Source organism: Colossoma macropomum, unplaced genomic scaffold (assembly GCF_904425465.1).
Source record: "Colossoma macropomum unplaced genomic scaffold, Colossoma_macropomum, whole genome shotgun sequence".
Taxonomy (NCBI): Eukaryota; Metazoa; Chordata; class Actinopteri; order Characiformes; family Serrasalmidae; genus Colossoma; species Colossoma macropomum.
The window spans coordinates 15,848,665-15,874,063 of record NW_023494800.1 but is presented as its reverse complement, the minus strand read 5'-3'; the positions used below and the strand labels follow the sequence as shown (position 1 = coordinate 15,874,063).

At 41.7% G+C, this 25,399-nt stretch overlaps 1 protein-coding gene across 1 annotated transcript in view; it reads left to right on the top strand.

Moving 5' to 3' along the window:
- Positions 1 to 10,715: 10,715 nt before the first annotated feature.
- The window catches only part of zbtb16a (zinc finger and BTB domain containing 16a), a 118,664-nt gene continuing 103,980 nt past the window's right edge, over positions 10,716 to 25,399 (top strand). The window contains exons 1-3 of the mRNA XM_036588499.1: positions 10,716 to 10,821; positions 13,746 to 14,501; positions 15,451 to 16,045. Of these exons, the coding sequence (XP_036444392.1) occupies positions 13,838 to 14,501; positions 15,451 to 16,045 (1,259 nt within the window). The 5' untranslated portion in view covers positions 10,716 to 10,821; positions 13,746 to 13,837. The remainder of the gene's footprint in view (positions 10,822 to 13,745; positions 14,502 to 15,450; positions 16,046 to 25,399) is intronic.

Below are 25,399 nucleotides of genomic sequence, written 5' to 3'. Positions count from 1 at the left end.
TTGTACTCATTAGCACCTAATCAGGTGCACATGATTTCAATTTGACACGTTTGAAGTAGTGATATATATAGGGGTGTGCTTATTTCAGTTATACAAAAGATGACAAAAATGTTAATTCTAAATGTCACTTGTGTAATAATATCACCTAACAGCTATCTGTCACACTGTTTAAATGAAGACTTGAGTTCTGTATCTCCAAATGTGTCTAGACTTTTTTGGGATTTACTTCTTCACATGACTATATATGCATTTATATTTATATATATATATATATATATATATATATATATTGTACATATGCAGCACAAAACAGGCATATGTGCAATTGATTATAGAGAAGGGAAGTCAGGGGAGGGGGTCTTTGTTTGGCAGAGCAGGAGTTTGGAGGTATGTTGTATCTATTTTGTGTGTGTGTGTGTGTGTGTGTGAAACTGACGAATGTGTCACCAATAAAGCATTGGCCCCCTCACTGTCAGCGGTCAGTGGCATTTACCGGGGCCGCAGGAGGAGAAGCCTCAGAGCCGATATCCTTGAGCGGTTAAAGGCCTCTGGAGCTGAGGAGCTGCTGTGAAAGGTGGGCTCAGGCCTGGAGAAGAAAAGCGGCTCTCTCGCAGGGATTAGCCACAGGAGATTCCCTGCGGATAGCTGTCCCTTTTTTCCCAGGGACACTGTAATATGATTACTTTGTTGTTTGCGCCCGCTCCAGTGGTTAAGCACTATGGAGAAGTGGGCTTGACTACCTCCAGGATGGACAATGGGGGCAGAAAGAGAGAGAGAGAGTAAGAGAGAGAGAGAGAGAGAGAGAGAGAGAGAGAATGTTTTTGGGGGGAACATTGGAATTCTGCTCCTTTGGGGACAGCTGGGGTCTTACACTCTGAGAGAAGAAGAAGAGAAAGAGGAAAAAAAAAATCTTCTTTTCTTTCGGTGAATGAAAGGCAGCTGTGTAGTGTTCTGTAATACGGTGGTCAGCAGAGGTGCGCCAGCCCTGGCCAGCGGGGCTCTTTGGATCTCAGCAGAAGCCCAGGATCCCCTACTACACCCCTACTGTTCTACAGCCCTGGTCCCCCTCAGCCACTTTTCATTCATCCATATGGACAAGACCCTCTTCTAAATACCCCATATGGTAAAGTGAAAATGAATGTGTACGTTATGTGATTTTCACATAAATGCACATATAAAATCACAGTTATACTCACTGAAGCTAATTAAGGCCACCAATGCATATCACTGCTAATTGCTTTACTGTATATTTAAAGCCCTCCTCAGAGATTGCTGTAAACAAACTGCAATGAAAGAGGTTTCCAGACCGTGCCAGTGCTATTAAACTGGGAACATGAACATCTTTGCTTTCATAAACATGAACTACATGTTTACACTATCCTCTGTTGCTCTCTTAAAAATATAGTTTCCTAAATGATCCCCAAATTGGACTTACAGTTCTTACCTTTAATTGGTATAGAACCTTTATATTATGTGGAGGTTCTCTAAACTTTGAAAAGGTTCTTCATAGTCATGCATCTTATTTCTCAAAATGATTCCATTTATTGAAAGATTCAGAGGTGGCTTTTCTATGGCATCACCCCAAAGAAGCCCTAAAAGAGCATTTATGTGAAAATCAAGGTGGTTTTCAAATAAATGCATATACAGAGAATTACGGTTTTACTAGCAAAACTAATTAAGACCACTGACACACATTACTGCTAAATAGTTTACTGTATATTTAAAGGGCCCATATTATGGAAAAGCTAAGTTTCCTCATCTTTTTTGAAATAAAAGTGTTTGAAGTCGTATGTAAACATTGTTAAAGTTTCCAAACGTCCCATTCACTCTCCAGTCAACTAAGCTGCAAAAATGGCCCTTTCACATTTACATACGTTCACCAGCAGTTTAGCCATGCCCATTTATGTTGAAGTTATAAGGAGTGTTTCAGGCTGGACAGCTTTTGAATGAGGTGCAATACATTGCAGCCAATCAGAACAGAGATAATTTAGATATATCAGCCTTAAAGACACACAAAATAAAAACAGCTTGTTTAATTGGGATAAAAGGGATAAAAAGCGGTTGGAAAATAGAATGTAAAAATGAATTATGACTGTTTTTGGTACATAGACCCACAGAAATGTCATAAGTGGATCTCAGGGAAAATAATAATAAACAAAAATGTAGGATATTGGCCTTTTCAAGGCCTAATCAAATCAGGAATTGCTGTAACCAGCAGCCTGCAAAATTTCTAAACAAATATCAATGCTACAAGCCTGCAAACATGCAAACACATATTTTCATAAATAAAAACCATGTGTTTGCAGTATTCTTTGTTAGTAACCTCATAGTTTGTCCCATGGTGGTCATGGCACTGCTTCAGTAATTTCTCACTGGAACTTTTTATTATTGCGAATAGGTTCCTGTTGTTCATATCTCTCAGTGATTTTTGTACCACACAAAATACACTCATAGCCACTTGCAAAATATTTGAAGAGTGCTAGCACACTGATTGTCGCCAGTATATTTAACCTGTCTGGTGTGAAGCTGAAGAGGACGGAGTGTTGTTTTTTGGAACCCGGGGTTTCTGCGAGTGAAAGCCTAACTCAGCACTGTTTGTTTGACGGCCCAGTCGTTAATCATCATGGCCATTGTTTAAACTGTATTGAGTGTCCTGGTGCTGTTCAACAGGGAGACAATACTCTCTCCAAGCTGACTCAGGCCTAAAAGAAAGTTTATAAAATTTCCACCCAATGGAAACTGCAGGGAAGCGCCTTTTAAAAGCACTAGTATTCATTAGAGCTCTCTGTAGTTCAGGGCCCTTCCCACTTCTTTACAAAGCAGCACACCTCCCAGCACCCTCGTTAGCTGGAGGTGCACCTATGGAGCAGCGCCTGATATGAACCGTGTATTACTCGACAGCCTGGACTCCAATTAATGAACAAGCAGAATAAGGACACTGTAGAGATGAACCTCTGCTTCCTCTGTTCTTTTTCGCCACTTCACTAAAATGCTTTTTCAGTGGAAAAGGGTGACATTAATCACCTTTACAAAAAGTTTATAATATTAAATGACACTTTCTGCAGAGAAAGCAGATTACTTTGAACAGCTTCATATAACAGCAGACGTTTGAAGTATTCTAAGTATGTATTTTTCAGTGCCACAAAGAAACGCAGAAAACATATTCAGAGAATTACACAGAAGCTTCAACAAATAAATACAATGTCAATTTTTTCAGTATTTAGTGAGTCTATACTTGAACTTGTGAAAATATTTCCACACCTCCAAAGTTCAGTCTTCAGTTGTTCTGCTTCTCAAGTAATTCAAAAAACACTTAATGAGACTGAGGTCTGGACTCAGCAAATGCAAATGTTCTGCTTATATAGTGTTATATAGTGCCCTTTTTAAAAAGGTTCTATATAGAACCATAAACAACACATTCTCCATCAATCTGAAGAAGGCTTTCATTATGCAAAGAACCCTTTAAGCATGCAAAACATTCTTTGAGTATTCATGGTTCTATATAGAACCATTGTCTTTACTACACATCCCTTGAAGAACCATCTTTGTTAAGTGTGTACTGTTCATCTGATGATGACAGCTTTGGTGGTCTGCCCAGTCTTGCATGGTTGATAGAAGTCCCTTTTTTTTCCTTTTTTCTACATGTTTTATTAACTCCAGTTTTGGAATTTTCTGTTTTTTCACTCATTTTCCTTTGACTTTTCCTCTTTTTCCTTATACAAGTGGATTGTCTTATATGTGATCATTTCAGAAATATCAACTGAAAAATCAATAAGTTGTTCTTAATGGCCATTTTGACTGAAGGGTTGTCTCTGCCTTTATAGGAACTTTCAATGTAAGTTCCTGTAACAAGTATCATTCAGAATTCATAACATTTAAAGTTGTATTTATTATGAATATTATATTTTCACCAAGTTAAAATGTTCTCTTAAAGTGCATCTTTAGTAAAGGCTTTGAAGAACAACAAATTGAGTACATCATAAAAGTCTCTTTCTGGATGTCTGATTAATAAGAAGATCATGGGAAAACAGTGAGGTGATTTGTGCTGTACTGTGGATTGTGATCATGTGGTATTAAATGTCATTAGGATCAGATGAGGCTGAGATGAGGAAGGACAGGAGATTGGAGATTAGATAGGGGAGGTCAGTAATGGAGGGACGTGGATGCAGGATAAGTGGATCAACTTATTCATGACGATAATTTCTCCCCCCCTTTCCTCTCTCACTCTCACTCACTCTCCAAGCTCTAACTTAAGACTTCTTTGGTGGAAATGCTCCCATTCTTCTTGAAGAACGATGTACTGAAAGAGAAAAAGAGAGACTGTCAACCAAAGCCAGTTGTTCATTTTCTTTACTTGGTTTAAATTACCTTTGTCTGCTTAGCATCACTGTGTCTTTACAGTTTATTTTCCATTTCTAAACGGGGGCAATTAGCCGTTGCTCTAAGAACATTCGCATCTGTAGTCCATTAGAAGGGACACAACTAACTCAAATACTCACCCATCAATCACAGACACAGCTCCGCCCCTCAGCTACCTCCACCACCAGCTGTGGAATTCCTCCTAATGTTCCCCAACAGGCATTTGCAAACTTCTGTGTTTATCAAGCTGTTTACATAAACCTAAACATATTATGACATATTAGATCGTGATAGTGTATATATACAAGATTAGGAAACAGGTATAATTAGAGTTGGTAGATAATTATGTATTTTTTACACAGGTTAATGACTTAATTGCTAACCAGTATTTGCCTGCCGTACAACACAAGGTGCGTTCAGTAATTGTAGGGTCAGCTGCCTTGGAGAAAAAGTATGCTGTTACCTGGAAGCAGCAGGGTTAATGAGTCCTTCTTTCTCTCTCTCACCCTACCTCTCTAGCTCTTTCACTCATATCAGATCAGTATTGATTAGGGGATCACCTTGGCATCTGACCAAACAGGTATAGGCCACAAGAGAGGGGAGGCAAACACCCACTCAGTAAATAAAACTGCTCAGTCAACATTGCCATTCCAACCCATTAACAATGAGGAGGGCAGCCATTCTTCTGGAAGGCGGCCCCAGAGCCTGAGAGAGGAGCGTCTGGTTTCATTCACACGTCACATGTTGGGTGGGCTAAGTTTACGGTTGATTTGGGATACTAAATGTTATTGTAAATTCATCTAAAAAATTAGTCATTAAAGGGTAACTTCTCAAAAGTTCTGCATAATTCGACTGAAGAGATGTAAACAAAGTCTGTCAGAGTGGTTTGATGTGAAAAGGTCCATTGTGGCAGTGGTTTATTGTGTGTACCAACTTCTTCCTTACAGTGGGGGTGATAGGAACCAAGGGTTGCAATGTCTGGGATGCAAATATAGGCATTTTATTTACTATGAAAAATGGCCGGTTAACCTACACCCAAACCTAGGTTAACCTAGGCCAAACATTGATCTCAAAACTATTTTAAAGCAATGCCTCACGCATCAGGCAGCGTATTCACATTCATTTAACTTAAAAACTTTCTGTGAACTAGCTTTTAGAGGCATTAAACATCTCCTGATGTTATGTCTGGTTAAGGTTCTCTAGAATGGAGAATTTCACTCTAAACCACTCTGAATGATTAATTTTTTTACATTTTAATGATTGTATTGTGGAAAAAATTTGAAAAATCAATAGAATTCCTCTTTAAGGCAAAGATTGTAAGTGTATTGGAAGCTACAAAGCTTAAAAAACTAAGTTTGCAAATGGAGATTAGATAGAGGAGGTCAGTAATGGAGGGATGTGGATGCAGGATAAGTGGATCAACTTATTCATGACGATAATTTCTCCCCCCTCCCTCTCTCGCTCTCACTCACTCTCCAAGCTCTAACTTAAGACTTCTTTGGTGGAAATGCTCCCATTCTTCTTGAAGAACGATGTACTGAAAGAGAAAAAGAGAGACTGTCAACCAAAGCCAGTTGTTCATTTTCTTTACTTGGTTTAAATTACCTTTGTCTGCTTAGCATCACTGTGTCTTTACAGTTTATTTTCCATTTCTAAACGGGGGCAATTAGCCGTTGCTCTAAGAACATTCACATCTGTAGTCCAACAAGGGTTCTTTGGAGGGATGCCAGCTTTTGGTTCCCTAAAGAACCTTACAATGGACAGCTCTTTAAAGAACTGTTTTTGTAAATAAGATGTGTGTGTATTGAGGATGCAGCATTTCTACAGTCGTATGCAAAACTTTGAACACCCCCAATCAAATGACATGTTTTATTCATTTTCTAAGTGAAAATAATCGCACATCCTCTACAGGGGACAAACTTAAATATGCAAATTCTGCACATGTATTGTTTCATTTTTCCCCAATATGTTAAATTCAGCAAAGAAACAGTAATAATGCATTAAAATGTGTATAAGCGTGTTCTCTGTAGAGGATGTACACACATGTACACAAATGTAAGCTGTTGCTCAGAGAAACTTAAAACTCTAGTTTCAAAATTATATCTGATTTGATACAAAAGAAAAAAGTGCAGGATGTGGGGTACATTTTAGCTTAAAATAATAGATTAAAGCTATAATCATCACATGCAGGGTGGGCTAATTCTCTAAAACTAAGAATCTTGTAGTTTCATTAAAAACCATCTTACAGCCAAATGTAAGTTTGCATTCTATACCCTGATAATGAAGCCTACTACTGTAATTTTCAAACCATTCATGCTCAGAAACTACATTTATCATGATAAGGAAAAATGCCACAGAACGTGTCCTGATTGGTCTAAAGTGAAACTGTGTAGTTATATCTTGGGTTAACATCAGTACCGATTAGAACTAATTGATTACATAGACCTTATATACTTTTATCCACAGTCGATGTTGGATTTTCTATCATTTGTTGAAGATCAGTAGTTCCATGTTACCAAAAGACTAAATTTAAATGAAAAAAGCCCACAGTTTAGCCGCATAGTTTGATATAATCAAATCAGAAAACCCACAGATCAACTGAAATGTATAATTTGATATATTGACATTAATAGGTTAATGAAATGCCTTAGTTATTACAGCAAAAACTGCACATATGTAGTTGAAAAGTATGTAATTATAAGCTTTGAGGTGAGTTTGACATTCTGAATGTACTCCTGCCGTGGCGTTTGAGCGTCTAATAACGTCTTCAGGATAGATCGAGCGGGCCTGTCTTAACTTGACACCAGTGACGAGGCTAAAGCTGCCTGATATAATAGCTTTTGTAGTAGATAAGCATAGCTGCTTAAGGCGATGAAGGCTCGGAAAAGCCGTCTCGAGCTGACCACAAGGAAGGGGGTCTGGGGGAGGGTTTGTACAGGAGCAAATCCAACCAAGGTCAGAGGTAGGGGTCAGGGGTCATGGGGCCAGGCCCCAAGTCCTGGGACACCAGCAGGATTATATGAGTGGAAAAAGAGCCTATTCAGCCAAGGATCGGAGCACAGTTCTCAAAGATCAGCTGCTGACTGCACGTATGCTCCCTTCTCTAATGTGTGAAAGCTTAAGGAGCAGTGAAGGCATGGCCTGCCTGGCAGCATGTTCTTGTCTGGAGCATATTCATCACTAATGAACTCAGACTGTCCCTGATATGCCACTCACACAGTATTATGTTGTTTTGTAATGTATTATAGAGTCTCTGTGTATAACAAAACCTCATATCTCTGAAATGGTAACTTTAATGGAGAAGGGAAAAAGTGTTCTGAACGTTAATGTAAGTTAATGTGATGAGATTTTATTGCAAGTTATTTTATTGATCCATTCATCCTGAAGCGTTTATGTACTTTAAATGTTTTTAGTTAGTGTAAAAAATAATGAATATGACTGTGAGCATATAAATCAAACTGATAAGTCATATTTATCCTGTGCAAATGGCATTTAATTTTTTTTTCCAGTCAAAATGTTCATTAAGGAAAAGTTATTCATTTTTCACTCATTTTACAGAAAACAGAAAGTTACAAGGAAGGCTTAAACTGAATTCAATATCAAAATGTTCAGTATTTAATGTGTTTACAGCTTCCATTCTTTTTGTGAGACTTGCTTTTGGTTTTTCAAAGAAATCACCTCCACAGTTCAGTCTGAGAAACTGGTTGCATTTTCTTTCTACCTCTTATAATCCAAGTATCCCTGAAAGCATTCTATAAGGTCTGGGCTCTGTCCTGTTTCAGTGGTCTAGTACAAATTTTGAAGTTCTATTGCAAATATACTTAGCTTTTTTATGTTCTTTTCTTAGTAATGGCTCCTTGACAGTTACACATCCTTTCAGACCCATAGTGTTGAGTGGAAGGATGAACAGAAACACCTGGGTATTGTTTTTTTTCAAATTTAAAGCAAGCTTTATGTTTTGGTGGTCTACCAGATCTTGCACGGTTGTTAGAAAACTCCAGCTGCCCTTTACATTGTGCAGAAGTTCTTGATGAGTGGACTAATAGAAATGGTCCGTAATTACTTGGAATATAATCTTTTCACCTGAACATCCATTAGGAACGTGTTTCTTTGTCCTGTAAAGTTGTGTAAAGTACGCAGGTTTTGTTCTGAGAGTGATGATATAGAACTCCTTGCATTATATATACAGTATGTATACATAATTCATAACATCATTTAAAGTTTCATCAGTTTAAATAGGCCTTCGGTTTGCACAGTTGAATAAGCATTACATTCTCCAATAACGTGATGTTAGTGTTGGCAATGAATAGTATATCACATCTCTCAGTTACTTCACTAAATTGGTGTGATCAAACGCTAACAAAGGGTCACTGTGTGCTTCTGTGATCTATAATAAGCCATACAAGCCTCAGTGTTCTTCTTCAAACATAATTCCACCAGGGTTTTTTTCATTTGGCGGTCAAAGTGATTCCTGAAACTCTAGGAAATTCTATTAACTCCTGTTCATTGTGTCTGTCTAAATACTATAATAGATGAAAACCACAGCTGTTGGGCACTCAGCTGTCACACTGTGTTTATGGATTCCATAACTGTGAGCATGCTCTGTAACAGGAACATGTCTTGTTCAAGATGAGGGCGATTTAATAACACATATACATACACTCTTAAAAAAAAGTCTTGGCTGAATTCTCATAAAAGCCTTTAAATACTATAGAACATTTACATTATGTAAAGGTTCTTTAAACTCTGAAAAGGTTCTTCACACTCACATGTCACATTTGCAGAAATAAATCATCCAAAGAAAGGTTATTTAATTAAATAAAATTGGTTCTTAATGGCGTTGTTCCAACCCTTTTTGACACCTTCATTTTTAAGAGGGTATATTGCTTGAATTGCTCTATACTGTAGACCTGTAGCTGGTGCAGTGATACATCTGCTTGGCTGAAATTCCACTGCTTCCTCCTGCGGCCCCTGCCTTCTAAGTCCGATGATAATAGTACAGTATTATAATTTCGCTCTCATCTTGCTCTTCCCTGGTAAAATGGGGATTAAGTGGAGATTATGGCAGTGCCTTTTTCTTTATCCCTGCCTAAGCCAGCAGAGCATGCAGCTCAAAGGTGACGGTGCACTGTGTGATCTCCTCTCCTACCAACGTGAAACTTTACCGAGGCCCGCTTTATAGAAAGACTCACCACTGCTGTGAACCATTCGTTTTCATTTTCAACCTGTCAGCGAAGCAGCCGCTGAGTACAAATAGCTGTGAAGAATCGCAGGGCAGAGATATGCAACAGGTAGGAAAGATAGTGAAGCCAGTGCTGCTTTATGAAGCATGTAGTGAGCATGGAAAAAAAAAGAAATTAAATTCATTCCATCTGAAGCTGCTTATGAGCTGCACCGTGGTGAGCTGAGGAGAAACGGGCTGAGCTTAATTTCTCCTGAAAATACATCAGATACAAAACAGATCTACAGTGTTCTTAGCAAGGCCAGAAGATGAGGCTTTCGTTTTATTCTGTTTTCTTTAAATGTGCATGAACAACAGAACTGCTACTTCAATGTGTAGGGACAATTTGTCTAATAGATTAACAGTTCAAATACTAGCAGAGACCAGTGGACTATTTCACCATGCAGGATTTCTCAGTTTAGTCACATAACTTGAGCCCAAAGTCAATCCTGTCTAATAAAAAAGTGATTCGTATTATGGAATCCTCAACCTTGGGCTTAAGTTATCTGGCTAATTGAGAAATCATGCTTTCTAAAATACCCCCAATATCGTTCATGATGAAAAGAATGAATTATTCTTATAATAATAATAATAATTATAGTAATAATTGTTATTATTATTATATTTTATTATTTAACACTAATATTAATAATAATAATGATGATGATTAATATTATTATTATTATTAATAATGTATTTTGTTGCTGTTATTGTTGGCAGAATCATAATGATTTTTCTTTTTCTTTTCATTATTGCTGTTATTATTGTTATCATTACTATTATTAGTAGTTGCAGTAGTAGTAGTCGTGGTAGAACAATCATCATTATAATATCAACATTTTTTTATTACTGTATCAGTTTTATCATCATCATATTAATAGTAACAGCAGCCATTTACCACAATATATTATTATATTAGGTATGATCATGTATAAGTAGTAGTAGTAGTAGTTTTAATAGTAGTAGTATCATTATGATTGTTATTATTAACTACTTCCCTCATTCACCCAGCAGAACCTCACTCTATTACCCAGCAGCCCCTCTAGGTGTCGCGCTCTCGCAGCGTCTCGCGGCTCGTTGGCTCGAGCGCGCGCCCTGACGTCACCGCAGCGTTGATTTGCTGAGGCGGCGGCGGAGCGGAGTTAGAGCGCGAGAGCGCGGCGCGCGACCTGCCTCACTATGATCTAGAGCCGGTCAGCACACACTCGGAGAGAGGGGAAAAAACCCGCGCGGAGAGCCAGGTGAGTGCACGCGGGGAGCCCGTGGGGCGCGCGGTCGCAACACACACAGACACATACACACACGCGCGCGCGCAAAGTCCTGTAGCGAAGACACGCACTTTTTTGTAAACGTTCTCTTTAAAGCCCGCCCGGGCTCGCGCTCCTCGGCGTGGATGAAAGGAGCCGCGTGCAGCAGAGTGCGAGCCTGAGCCGCGTGCTACGCTCTGCCGCGCTGTGCCGCGCTCTGCCCGGTTCTGAGGGCAGGGGAGAGTGTGGGTGTCTGAGAGCACCTGCTGGAGCTCCGGGCTCCGGGCTGCCTGTACCGGGCCACATGCAGGGATGTTGTGTTGACGTAAGCGGGTGCTCGAGCAAGGGGGACGAGCCTCCAGCTTCCACGAGCTCCACTCTCGCGCTCTCCAAACTGTTGCACCAGCACACTGTCTCTGTTGCCTGTAAGTTTGAAGCCAATTTGCTGGCGCTTTTGTGGCTGGTCAGTGATAATAATAATTCATTCAGGCATTGGGCCGCATGGTGATGTGATCCTACATAAAAGACATGTAAACACAGGCAACTGTGCTCGCTTCGCTAACTGATCCTCAGGCTAACTTACTGTCTGCATGCTGCAGGACTCTTAACTGCACTGCTAATGAAACGCTGTTGTGATAAACTACACACTTAAAAATATGGTTCTTCAGGTGTTCTTTAGTCAAGGCAGTGGCTCTGTTTAGAACCATGAGGTCTGTATCATGCTTCTTTGCATGGTGAAATGGTTCTTCAAATTGACTGAGGATGTGTCGGTTGTGGTTTTATACAGAACCTTTGAAAATGGTTCTATATAGAACCAAAAAGGCTTACAAGCTTGACATCGTAACAATAGAAGAACCCTTTTTGGTGCTATATAGAACCATTTACAAAGGTTTTATATAGAACCATACAGCACATTCATCAACATGAAGTACCGTTTCATGATCGAAGAACTATTTAAGCATGCAAATCGTTCTACAACCTAACCTATTATTAAAGAACCCTTGAAGAACCATCTTTTTTAGGTGTGCAGTAGCACTTTTCCTACCACAAGCTGCTGTTTCACTTGAGCAGATTCACGTGTGGCGAGTAAAACGGTCAATTCCAGTCATGTAGCTATCGATCAGCATGCACCTTTCCTGCGTTACCTAATTCTGCTAACGCAACAGAGCGGTCAGCGCTGGCAGCGCGTGCGTGCACGTGTTTACTGCCGCGTCGGTTATATTCTTTTTGTATTTTTTTAGGTTTGGTTTGTCGCTGGTTGCTTTTTTGGGTATATGCTGTGCAGCCTCCGGAGCGCACGGCACGGCAGCCTCCAGCGCGCGCTGCACGGGTAAACGAGCTTTCAGTCTCGCCGCCCTGTTGCTGGTGATCACGTCTTATCGATGCAGCCCCACCAGCAGCCCTAGACACACTGCTCGCTCCACATGTGCTCCAGTCTGCTGGATTCTGAACGGTGTGAAGGGCTTTGGAGCGCGTTACGCACGGGCGAGCTCCTTACGCGCGGTGCCGTTTGAGCTCACGGGCACGAGCCTCTCTCAGGTTTCGCAGACACGGCGTGTAAAGACGGCACAGGTAGGGCCCGCTGAGAAGCAGCGTTAACTTGAGACTCTCCTGCTTCGTTAAGAGGTGCCTTGATTGGAGACGCTGCATTTACGTATTCTGATGAATGTACGCTTGTTAAATAAGCTCTGCTTAGTGTTTGAGCTAAGGTGCATGATTAAATGTGCATAGGTGGCTGCAGTCTATATCCTTATAGGCTTAACATGTAAACAGTGATCAGGTTCTCACTGTCATTTCTGTGGCTTTTTTTCCTGAGCTAATTCTCCTGAAACGCGATTCTGCTGGAGCAGTTGTTGCCCCTTGCATTGCTTATTATAATGAGAAATCTTTGATTAATACACCACTAGATTGATTGCTGTTTTGAAGTAAACATGTTGCATTCTTTATTTAGTGGGTGCATGCATTACTGTACAGATATACACTATGCTCTGCATAAAACTGTTAATGTAATTTACCATTTTGCTTAAAATAATTAGCATATATTTATTTCAGTCTGGTGAGCCTGCTTGGCTCATCACATCAGATTCTAAAAAAATCACTTAAATGTCACTCCCACCTTAATTCATAGACATACACTGTTTTTTTTTTTTCAGAGCAGTCTCCTGTCAGATAAACATCATATTATTTGATAAAGCATCTTTATTATGTGCTCTTAGCACTGTGTGATCTTGAAATTGTATGGAATTTTAAAAGCAGCTTTAGGTGGGCATGTTGTTGCTGCACAGGCTTTGAGCTTTTGTGACATCCTCTGTTCCAACTGTTCCTGGCAACAGCTTGCCTCACCCTCCATGCTCCGCTCGCTATCCCACTCTGTGATGAGAATACTGAATAAGATGCCATTTCATTTCAGGAGGCTGTTGATGGGCTTTGTGAGGCAAGCTTGAACACACCGAAACAAAGACATGATTACAGGCAGGGTTTTCCCAGCACTGATGCTAAATTTTCATGCCTCTCATTGAGGCCACTTGTCATTTTAACATTTTGATAGACCTAGCTGGGAATTTTGGGCTCTACGCCTTTGCAAGACTGTGTTTGCAAACATGTTATTTTGGATGGCAATTTACAGTCGCTTGTTTTGCTCAGATGGTTTGAGATTTGGCTGTTGTTTTCATACAGTGCAAAATACCACCGTGGTCTCATGTTGGCTGAATGTTCTGGGCCCTGTTACTGGGTTTCATCTGAATTCAGTCGTGTTTTCTGCAACGTCTCTTAAGTAAAGAGATTTTGTTATAGCCCAGATTACAAAACTGTCTGGTTCACTGTAATTTAGATCAATGAAGAGCATCTTATACTCATTCTTGCATTTTATATTTAACCAAGGCTTCTCTTGTTCCATCTCTCTCTCTCTCCCTCTCTAGACTGACCTTATCTTGTTTACAAAGATAACTGAACAGACTGCTGAGTGGAAAGAGAGACTCATGAGTTGGCCTGGTGGGTTTTCGGAGACGTTATGGATCTGACTAAAATGGGTATGATACAGCTCCAGAACCCCAACCACCCCACTTCTCTGCTGCACAAGGCCAATCAGATGCGCTTAGCCGGCACGCTTTGCGATGTGGTCATCATGGTGGACAGCCAGGAGTTCCACGCTCACCGGACAGTGCTGGCCTGCACCAGCAAGATGTTCGAGATCCTCTTCCACCGCAACAGCCAGCATTACACCCTTGACTTTCTCTCACCAAAGACCTTCCAGCAGATCCTCGAGTATGCCTACACTGCCACGCTCCAGGCCAAAGTAGAAGACCTGGATGACCTGCTGTATGCTGCAGAGATATTAGAGATAGAGTACCTGGAAGAGCAATGCCTGAAGATCTTGGAGACCATCCAGTCTTCAGACGAGAATGATGCGGAGGTCAGCATGAACGATGGTGGCGGCGGCACAGAAGAGGACGAGGAGCGCAAGGGGAGGCACGGCAGGAGCGTCAAGAAGCATTCCATGGAGGAGAGCAGCTACGTGTCCGCCGCCCAGCAAGCACTGGCACTGTCCGGCATGGTGGACCAGAGCCCCTCCGTCTCCACCTCCTTCGGCCTCTCCACCATGAGCCCGACCAAAGCCGCCGTGGACAGTTTGATGAGCATCGGCCAGTCCCTCCTGCAGAGCGGCATGCAGCACGGTAGGACAGCACGACATGGATAAAATTCTCTACTGTACCGTTTAATCAAGGATGCAGATCTGACCGAACAATGATTCGATTCAATCCACATTACAATTCCTTAGGAATAGTCTCAAATTAAACCACAGTTTATTTGATTATTTTGCTAAAATTCTAATTTATATTTAAAAATACATTGAGCACTCAAATGTGACTGGAATAAGTTTTTACTCATAGTGGACTATAGACAATAAAAACAATACAGTTCAGATGTAATAAGTCGTTTACAAAGAACACATTTACACACATACAGAAGATAGCGTTGTCTAAAACCATCAAACCATACAATTTGAGAGAATGTAAAAGAGGAGAACACATTTCTTCTCTTTTAATGCCAGTTATTGTTTATTTGCTGATTTTTTTTTTTTAACATTTTGTGAAAAAGGAAAAAAATATAAAACATAAATTGTGGCCTGTTGCAAAAGTTATGGGACATTTTATAATTTCTTTTCTTTTTTTCCAGTTTATTAAACTCAGCAAGAAATAGAAACTGTTTCCAGTTTTCACAATAAAAATCAACAAACCATGTCATTTGACTAGGGGTGTTCAAACTTTTTTATATGACTGCATGCTAGCATTTCTCATTTTTTATATTTGAAGATACCCTGAGATTTTAATTTGACTAAAAATATGAGCACGTACATTTTGAATATTATAGTTCTAACATCCCTTCTTGCAGCATGTAAAAATACAGATAAACTCTTCATGTAACTTTGCTAAATATTGACCTGCACTATTTGACCAAAATTCTACACAATTTGGATGCCTTAGGTAATGGCATCACCCACAGATTATCTAAAATTGAATCGGATGTGCACAAAAAATAGTCAGTAGTATCTGAGCCTTCTACGATATCAATATTGTAAAGGCAAGAATTGTGATACCAACTAACAAACGATATATTGTGTAGCCTTACAGCATGGCGTGGGCGCCGATCAGCTGCAGGGCAACTCCCACCCCGCGATGACTGAGATCAAGACGGAGATGATGCAAGTGGACGAGAGTGGTGAGCACGGGAGCCCAAGACCTGCAGAGTCGGGCGGCTCTAGCAACGGAGAGGCAGACAGGAGCCGGGACGGGCCTGGGACGCCCACCCGGAGCAGTGTGATCACCAGTGCTCGCGAGCTGCACTACGTCCGTGAAGATGGGGGCGGAGACCCACAGGCTGAGGTGGGTCAGATGGGGCAGGAGGGTGTGGTGGGGATGACCGAAAAGCACCTAGCCTCTCTATATGGCATGCCGCCCAACCACAAGAATGAGGCCATGCTGTCCATGCCCTCCTCTATGGCCCCGTCCCTGCACATGGCACCGGCCCTGCCCATGTCCATGGACTTCAGTGCTTATGGTGGCCTTCTGCCACAGAGCTTCATCCAGAGGGAGTTCTTCAGCAAGCTGGGCGAGCTGGCGGCCAGCATGAAACCCGAGGGGCGTGGCGGCAGCCAGAGCGAGAGATGCAACGTGTGTGGTGCCGAACTGCCCGACAATGAGGCTGTGGAGCAGCACAGGTGAGTCCCTGGCTGTGGTTATCTTGTGAATTTTACAGCGGTGCCCAACTCCAGTCCCAGAGTCTCATGTTGGTCAGGCTTTGCGTTTGGCTCATGTTAAAATTCTACATTGTGAAATACACCTCTGAGAGTTTAGTTCCAAAGCACCTGCCGCTGGTATTCAGATATTCTTGAAAGTCTATTTAAGCCTGCTGGCAATTAAAGTTGCCACGGGTTATGCCTCTGTTTGCTCTTTTTTAAAAATCTAGAAGGTATTATACAGCTTTTCGAAGATTCACCCATGAAAGAATCTGCTTTTACAAAGGATTTTCATAGATTTAGGGAAAATAGATGTTTAAGTGGGTCACAGATACATTTATCTGTTTAAAATCACAAAGACGAATCTTGGGCACAGATAAGTCATCTGGATCAGCTGTATTAAAACTAAACTCCAGGACCGGAATCAAGCACCCCTGAACTAAATGTTTCACATCCTGTGACCTATTGTGGTGATGCCGAGTGTTTTGCATGTTGGATTCTTTGTTCGTAACTTTGTGTTTTGTGTGGGCGTCTGTTTGTGTTGAGTTGGCTGTTGTGGAGGCATTTTTTCAGGTGAAACATCTTTAATTTGGCACCTTGTTTTACTCAAGGGAAAGGTGCATGTAGTAGTTCGATGAGTTCAGTCATTGTTCCTTAGCGAAGCAAAGAAACGATACATGTTTTCAGAAATGTCTTGATTAAAGAGCTCAGTTTTGAGAAAAATGAAAATGATTTAGAATGATAGGCAGTGATTGCTTGTTTATTTTTTATGTTGGATGTCAGTTTCCTTTACTTTGTGCTGTGATGGATGCGAATGGAAATGAATGCATTACTGATTTAGCCTTGTATATCTTTCTTCTATGCAAAGTATAGGTTTCCACTTAGTGGAGGAAATTGATGTTCTGTAAACATAAATACTGTTATAATTTAGCAAAGCACTGAAGAAATAAGGTTAATTATGTTGGGTTTGGTGTATTTCATGCAGTATTCTAAGATGAGACAAGAATTTAGTGAATTCTCAAAGCTCTTCCATCATAAGTGGAGAGTTAAAGATGGTCTGAATTGCAATTGGAAAATTGCATATGAATTTATTCTTTTTTTTCTTTTTTTTTCCTGAGGGTTTTAAATACTTTAAACATGTTTTAATTTAGTGTCTACTTTTCAAATCTAAAAAGTAAATGAAGGGGAAAATTATTTAGTATTTAATAAATAAATGGGGAACTTCTGCATAATTCGTTGAGATGTAAACAAAGTCATTCTGAGAGGTTTGATGTGAAATGGTTCATTGTAGAGAAACTTACCAACTGCCTTTACAGTGTTGGTGATAGAAACCAGGGGTCTTGATGTCTACAACACAAATATAGCCATTTTCTTACTATCCAAAGTTTTTCTATGCAATACTAATAATGGTAGAAAAGGGGTGAATCTGATCTTTTTATTTTTGGGGGCAATTTTGCGTTACAGTGCCCTGCATCTATCTCTATACACTGAATGGATTAAATGTTTAATGTAGCCCAAAAGCTTATCATAAAACAGTATCTCCGACTTGGGCAGAATATTTGTAACCATTTCATGTAATAACACTTTAAACACTTTACGTGTGTGGTTCCTATCACCGCTTCTCTAGAGCAGAGCATTTTACATAAAACCACTCTGAATGACTTTTTTGACATCTTTGTTTGTGAAAAATCCCCTTGAAATATGGTTATGCAATTTAAGATACATTTAACAAATACAATATAGATCTATTCAACACGTGGTCAGTGCTTAGAGTACATTGGTAGTGAATAAAAGAGGTCAGAAAATGCTCCCTGTGCTGTTGATATCTTTGTGGTTATGTGTGTGGTAGTTGCTTGGCGGTGGCGTGCAGGCCCAGGGTGTGCTGATCATTTCCAGGCTTGCTCTGGTGGCTGCTGAGTGGTCCTGGGGAGGCGCTGGTTGGGCCCATTAGCCGCACCTGGGGAGGGGGCTGGCTAATGGGAAGCAGCCTCTACGCCCACCCCCTGACCCCCATGGTGTGGCCAGTGATGGGCAGGCCTGCCTGGGCCCCAGCCACCAGCCACAAGGAGGGCCTTATTAGCTTTATGAGAGGGGCAAACCGTCCAGCCCAGGAAATGAGGGCCGCACGCAGGACCTGGGCCGACCTCCACAGCGTAACCTTTTGGCCACTGCGCTGGCCTCTGCTTCTCGTCAGCGTAGCTGGAGGGGGTGTCACAGTGAGCAGGAACGAAGCGAGTAAATCCACCCCAGGCACACCAGGCTCTTGAAGCCCTCGCTGCATTCTTGCACCAAGTCACATTATGTTCCGATTCATACTGGCCAGTACATTGTCACTGTTGTAACTTGTGTCTTCAAAATGGTAACTTTTATAGAAGGGAAGTTCTCATACGTTAATGTACTTTAACTGTTTTCATTCCATGTCGTTTTGTATCATGTAGAGCAGTCCATTCATAATGAAATGTTTACACAGTGTAAAGGGCAGCAAACATTTTTTTCAATTGTGGGGGGTAAAAAAACACCTCACTCTCACACTATGGTAGCACTAGTTGCTTGTGATACCTATCGGATAAAAGGTTGGCAGGCTCTAAATTTTCATAAATGATTTTCCTTATAATTTGCTTGCATAAGCATGTGTTTCGCTGCCACTTGCTGACTGGATAGCATTTTTCAAACCTCTGTTTCAGTGGTTTCCTTGATTGTGTCAGTTGATACTAGTCATAGCTATTTTGACATTGCTCTAATCTGCTGGAATGCACGATGGTTAAAGTTCAGCTGAAGATTCGGTTTCAGGCCTCTCACAAATATTGACGTGTCTGGGAAAGAGGTCAAGATGACTTTAATAAACATCTCCAAATTGGCAAGGTGAAGACCAGCTTGTAGTTTTCTCACTCTCCATGATATTTAAACTTGTTGATGCTGAAAAGGGAATAGTTGACACGATCTTGTAATTTAAAAGTTGTCTGTACTCAGTGTGAATCATCATGAATCATTGAGCTGAGCTGGTTGGTAAAGACATGTCATGGTTTGCATTAAAAAAAGAAAGAAAAGTCATGGATAAATCAAATTGGTTTCCGTTTGGTAATGAATTACTGGAGCATATATTGCAGTACAGTTTAATGCTGCTAGTTTACAGTGTCTTATTGCTGTCTATAAAAACCAATACCTAGACTGTAGGTCTTGTTGTTGGCCTTATTTTATTATTTTGTTTTTCATCTCCTGGTTTAAAATTATTTTGTCACTGTTAGGTTTTCATGTTCTTGACACTTGAGTTGTTTTCTTATCAAAGAGAATGTGTTTCAGCAGCTATGACTGTTAAGCTTAACAATCAGCCAGCTTTTTTTTTTTAATTGCTCCTCTCTCTTATTTCTTGCCAGCAATATCAAGTAAAGACACCGATTGTAATTCGGTTCATTTTTTGAAGCCGGGTGCCTGTTTTGTTGTGTGACAGAGATGGCCGTGTTTGTGTTTTCTAAAGGCTCTTTAGAGGCTTGTACTCCTGACAGCTTGCAGCACACAGGGAGACGGGTCTTGTGAGTAATTACAGATTATTTCCCAGCATCTTGTGCCAGGGTCCCCCGCCATCTCTAGTTCCAAATGTGAAAAATATTTCTGTTTGAGAGGTCATTTGGTGCAAACGGGTCAAGTTAATTGGCTGTAATTGTTTCCAGACATGGCACGGGACTGGGCGCGCGTCTGTGTATGTGCGTATTGCAGCAAACGCATCAATAGCTAGTCACTTCCTGCGTGAATTCAGCTTGCTTCATTCATTGTCCAGTGCCCTGGGTTGTGTCAAAAAGCTGTGGACGGATGAACGAGATGTGTATTGATTCTGAAATGGAGGGGAGGGGCAAGGAGGCTACCCCTTGAAGTGGACCTCAGGAGTTTTGTGGAGGTATCGGAGAGATATATGACTGTGGGATACCCAAATGAAAGGGTTTGTTTGTTTTGCAGTCACCCACGGTTTCCTACAGGGGCTAAATCAAAGCTTGCTCTCAACAGCATAACAGCTTTTTTTTTTTCTTTCTTTCTTTCTTTCTTTCTTTCTTTCTGACCAGAGGCATATTTGACCAGCACTGATTTGTTTTACTAAGGAAAGAGAGGTTCGTGGTCCTGTGACTTCAGGGAGACGGGATTACAGAAATATTTTAGTAACCTGCCGATAAGAAAGTAATCAGCTTGCACAGAACAGCAATAATTCAGGCAAAAACGCATACACAAGAAAAGGGCTGTGCTTAGTATTCTGTACACGTTCCTCCAGACAGAGGGGTCACCTTAGGTCTGTCTTCTATACTTAATGTGTGGATGTCTAGCCTCGTACAAAGAGCTCATCCCATGTGAAAAGCAGAAAGCTTTGAGGATGGTATTATTTTTTTTATTGTCCAGCGTAGACAGCTTGCTTTGAGGTGTGCAGCTTAAGCCTCAGCTGCAGACAGGCCAGTAACAGGGCTGACCTGAACGCAGCTAGCTAGCGCATCTCTAGCGCCACGGCTAGCCTCAGTGTTTAAACAGGAGGCTGGCCTTATCTTTGCATATCAGAGGCACTGATAACCCTGCACTCTCCTCTCCAGTATACCAAGAGCAGATTGGGCCGATAAGCTCCATGGAGCTTGCGGGGTGAGATAACACCAGCGTCAGGCTGCAGCGAGGTGAGAGAGGCACCTCGCAACGTTCTGTGCGTGCTTCGCGAGCGCAGCTGAGCTTCACCACAAGCCACCAACGCTCACGCAACAGCCATAACAACTGTGACACCAAGTAGTGCCCCTCGAAGCCAGTGTCATTCTAAACAGTGCAGGTGAAGCTCAAACACTTGCTGTTGTCCAAAACTTTGGCTGTAAAACAGTGGCAAATGTGCTGTGTGGCTTATTGCAAAAGGTCGTTTCCTTTATTTTCACATTGGGTTAAGTTATATGGGCTGGACTGCATGTAAGCCTGACGGTTTTGTCACAAATTCTATGTGGCGTCATCTTTTAGTCAACCCATTTTTAGTCATTCTGTTTTGTCACACAGGTAGTTGCTATTTCCTACAGTCAGTTGGAGGAAAAAGTTGAGCCAAACAGGTCACTCAGCCAGTGCTGAAAAGAGCTCTTGAAATTCCAAGGGCCCATGAAGATGCCATTGAAGTTTGTCCATTTATCTGCCCTGTTTTGTGTAAAATTGTGAAATGTCCCTTTCACTAGCTGATTGGATTGAGTTAGTGTAGTCCTTAACACTGCAGCAATATGGTAATTGAGCGCGATGGTAATTAAGCCAAAGTCAGAGACTTCAAACAGGCGGACCCATCATTTTGTCAGGTTGCCCAATTAAAATGTCTTAATGCTGAAACTCTGTTTTGACTTTGCAAGGTTGTCTAGAAAATGAGAAAAGTGCCCTACAATGAATCTGACCTTTCCATTAATTTATTATGAATATGGGAGACGAAATAAGGAAGTGGGCATTCTTTGTTTGAAGGCTTTTGTGATGTTAATTTAAGCTTTTCTCAGTTTTGATTCCAGGTAATGTATATAATCTGAGGCTCTTAATTGCTCATTATATGAGTTGGTGCTATTTTGTTAATGGAATGTTAAGAGTCATTATCTATGTCTGATTTAAGTCAGATGTCTTTTTAAAAAGCCTGTATTGGAGAAAATGGATCAGCTAAAGAGAATTTGATTAAATTTCTTCTGAAATCACCCGTGCATTTCTGTGCGGCACTCACAGGCACTTTATTTGAGAGCTGCAGGTGATTTAGTATGGATATGAACGTTTAGCATGAATGTAGGATCTCCCACAGTGCTTGATTCCGGTAAAGCTGATAATGAAAGATTGGAGTGCTATCAAAAGGAAGATCTGACATCTGTACAGTTGGTTGGATGTAGGTTTTTAACGGCTAACAAATGTTCCTTTCCTACTGTGCTTTTTTAGTTGCTAGTGTTTGTTTATGCAGCGTAGATGCAGCAGCAGTTGGCAGGCATCCAATTATGGACAGCCTTTAAAAGGCCCTGGTTGAACTGTAAAGATTTACACCAGCACCCCTCTGATCTGAGATCTGGCTTCTGTCTTCGCTGTCAAGAAGCGAGATGTATCGATTAAAGACTTAACACAGGGTTACATCATGTGGATTGGACTGCACACCTTGACTACAGCTGTGGACTAGTATCAAAACATCTCTGTTTTAGTAGAACAAGTTTGTTGTGGCATCTTGTACTGATAGGCACCATTTTATGATATATTTTTTTTTTTTTTTCTTCACTGCTGTGCTCATGTTGGATATGCTCCGTTCATATCGGCGGCTCAAGATAGATATGGCACAGGCTTGCCGATCATGTTTACAAAATGAGAGGCAGAGTTGGTGAGGCCAGCATGAATACCAAATAAAAGTAAACTCAGATAGGCAGACAACACAGCCACATCTTATTAAAGCGATAGGCATCGTTGTGTGTGCACCCTGGTAAAGAGACAGGACGGTTGTGCGCAGGGCTCTCTCTCTGGCTGGGCAGCTTTTCACTGGCCGTCTCCTTATCTCCAGCCTGCAACTGGAGATGGAGGGATTACAGTCAGCAGCAAAGTGCTAGGGAGCCCAGTATGGTGCCAGGTGGCACACCAACCTTCCGCGAACATCTAAAGCCATTCTGCTCCACCACACACACACGCGCCCGCGCACACACACGTACTGAAATCAGATTTAAGCAGTGGCCATAGCGATGTAGATGAAGCGAGCACAAGGCTAGCCGAGATAAGGGTGTGTGGTGTTGTGAAAGAGGAGGCCCTGTCTCTTTGGTGCTCTCCTAGCCCTCCCTCACCTGGCCGCTGGCGCTGAATAGCTGCTGGTCCAGCAGTGGGGCCTCTGACTCTCTGCTCATCAGGCAGCCTCTGCTAAAAGAGGCTTTAGTTGGACTCTCTCTTTTGTCACCATGGGGTCCTCAGATAGGCTACTGTTCCGCTATGCCCCTCGTTAGCGAAAACAAGAGAAAGAAAGCAGAGCAGTGTAAAAGTTTCGCTCCTTTCTTAATCTCCCTAATTATGTGCTAAATTCCTTCAAATGTGTCCTAGATTTATACCCCCTAGAAATAAGTGTAATTGTAATATTTAAGAGATACGGTATGTAATTTTGGGTCACTTTAAACATCATTTAAGTGTAGTGTTTGAAGTCATGGGGGGAAAAAAAATGCTCAACTGCTGAAAATTACTACTGTCCTCATGTTCTAGGAAGAGTTTGATCTCTCTGTGAAAGTGTTTCTTTTTTTTTCTTTTTTTTTTTATTTGAGAGGTATTATAAATCAGCAGTTTCCTCTTTCCAGCAAGTACAGTGTTTTAATCCCATCAATTTCCCATTAGCATCTGGTTTCTGGCTCTTGCCACATGAAAGAAGACGTGTCGGTTCCCCCTCGGTGGTTCTAATGCGCTGCTGAGCTCCGTGCACAATGAAGGTCCAGAGCAAAGGGCCAAGCCAAGCGTGCATGGGGGGCTGTGTGAATGCACTGCTGGGGCTCCGGAATCCCCTGGAAGTATCAAATCAGAACCTTCCGCGGGCTTCCACCGAGAGAGGCTCTAATTAGCTTCTTTGTTGCCCGTTGAATGGGGTGCCAGAGATTGGCAAGGGGCCCCCGATAGAGTGATACAAGCGTGCTAAGAAGGGGGTCATAAAATACCCATCACAATAGATCTGTGTGCAGCCGGCACAGGTAGGAGCAGTGGAGCTAGACGGTGCCGGAGCTTGTTTATCTGTTAAACCTGGCCCAGCTTTTGAAAGGCCAAACGGTGCATGCCAACAGGACACCATTTGTGCTTCGTGCTTACGCACTCAGTGGTAATCTTTTAGCAGAGGAGTCTGGGAGAATAATCCGAACAATTCTTTTGATTCCTGGTTTTCTTTTGACTACAATATTGACATTGCTTTGGACATGATATTGCCTGTAGTCTCTCTCTCTCATTTTCTCTCTTGCTCTCTTTTTCTCTCTCTCTCTCTCAAGCATATATGTTGAGTTAGTTCAGACATGGCCTCAGGAAGCCTCTTTCTCTTTCACTCCTCCATTATCTGGAGCTGGAGGCGTTTTGAGAGATATGAGATGGACACAGTCAAGAAAAACACAGAAAGCCGTGCAGCATGTTTTAAGCCACGTTGTAATCCAGGGGGATCAGTTGGATAAATCGCGGAATAAAGCTTAAAACCATAATTGATTTATGTATTTGCTGACTGGAGACGCCTGTAGTGATTACCAGTAGGAGAGGCTGGATGATTGATGGCATGCCCTTAAGAGAGCGTGTCTGGGAGAGGGATGGGGCTCGCCACTTACATTATGGAATTCATAATGTCTCTAATTCAATAGACAAGAGATTATTTCACCAGGCACACTACCTTCATTTAGGCCTGAAGTGAGGGAGCCCTCTCTGGAAATTGCCTTTGCACAGTCAACAACATGACAGTCAGGCCCACTTTATCACCCGCCAGACTAAGAGCATTGTGTAAAACTGAAATATTCTACTAATCTTCCAATTGCCTCGCTGTCGTTTTCCCATGCTCCTAAACGGCCATATTGTTTGTGGCTCGCACTTTATCATTCTCACGACCATCTGTTTAAATCCAGAATGAATCAGCACAAGCCAAAATGTGGGTTATTTATTTATTTATTTATTTATTTTTGGTGGATGAACCGATGCAGCTTTTACCCTCACCTATTTTTGACCTGTCACCGAAATGGTGCTTGAATTTTATTGGTGTGTTACAGGCAGGGAGCTTTCCTCCCTTAGTTCAGGCTGAAGTGTTTTTGTGTTCCCTCGCTGTCTGGAGTCCAAAAGCCATTCCATTTACTGGACTGATCACCAGTGCGGCCCACTGTGACATGTCATGACTCAAACAGCATCATTTCTGCTGTTTGTGTCCATGGCAGGAAGATACAGATGATGCTGTCAGGAGGCGCCGTACACCATTAAGCATAGTGTGCTCCAGCAGAAGCCCCATGCTCTTCCCCTTTTTCCCCCGAATACGCCGTCCTCCGCAAGCCCTGTCCTGCAATTTTATGCCCCGTGCTCTCTGTTCGACCTTCGCAGTGAAGGAAAGTCACATTGATTCTCTGTCTTTGGGGTTAGCTGTGGTATCCCTTTGAAGTGACGAAAGTTTATTTTCCCCCCGGGGGCTTTGTGGGGTTGTGTTTGCCACCAGCACATCGGAGCCTGAGTCCCTAACAGGTGTTTGCGTCCTTATCGCCACGTCACGCCTTATCTCTGGGGCTCAGCTTCCTGCATCCTAACACAGGCTTCAGAGTGGGGAAATATTTCACTTAGCCTCTGACCTCTCACGCACACACAAACACCAACACATATGCAGTTCCTCACCAAGCTCTGGCTGTGAAAAGAGTT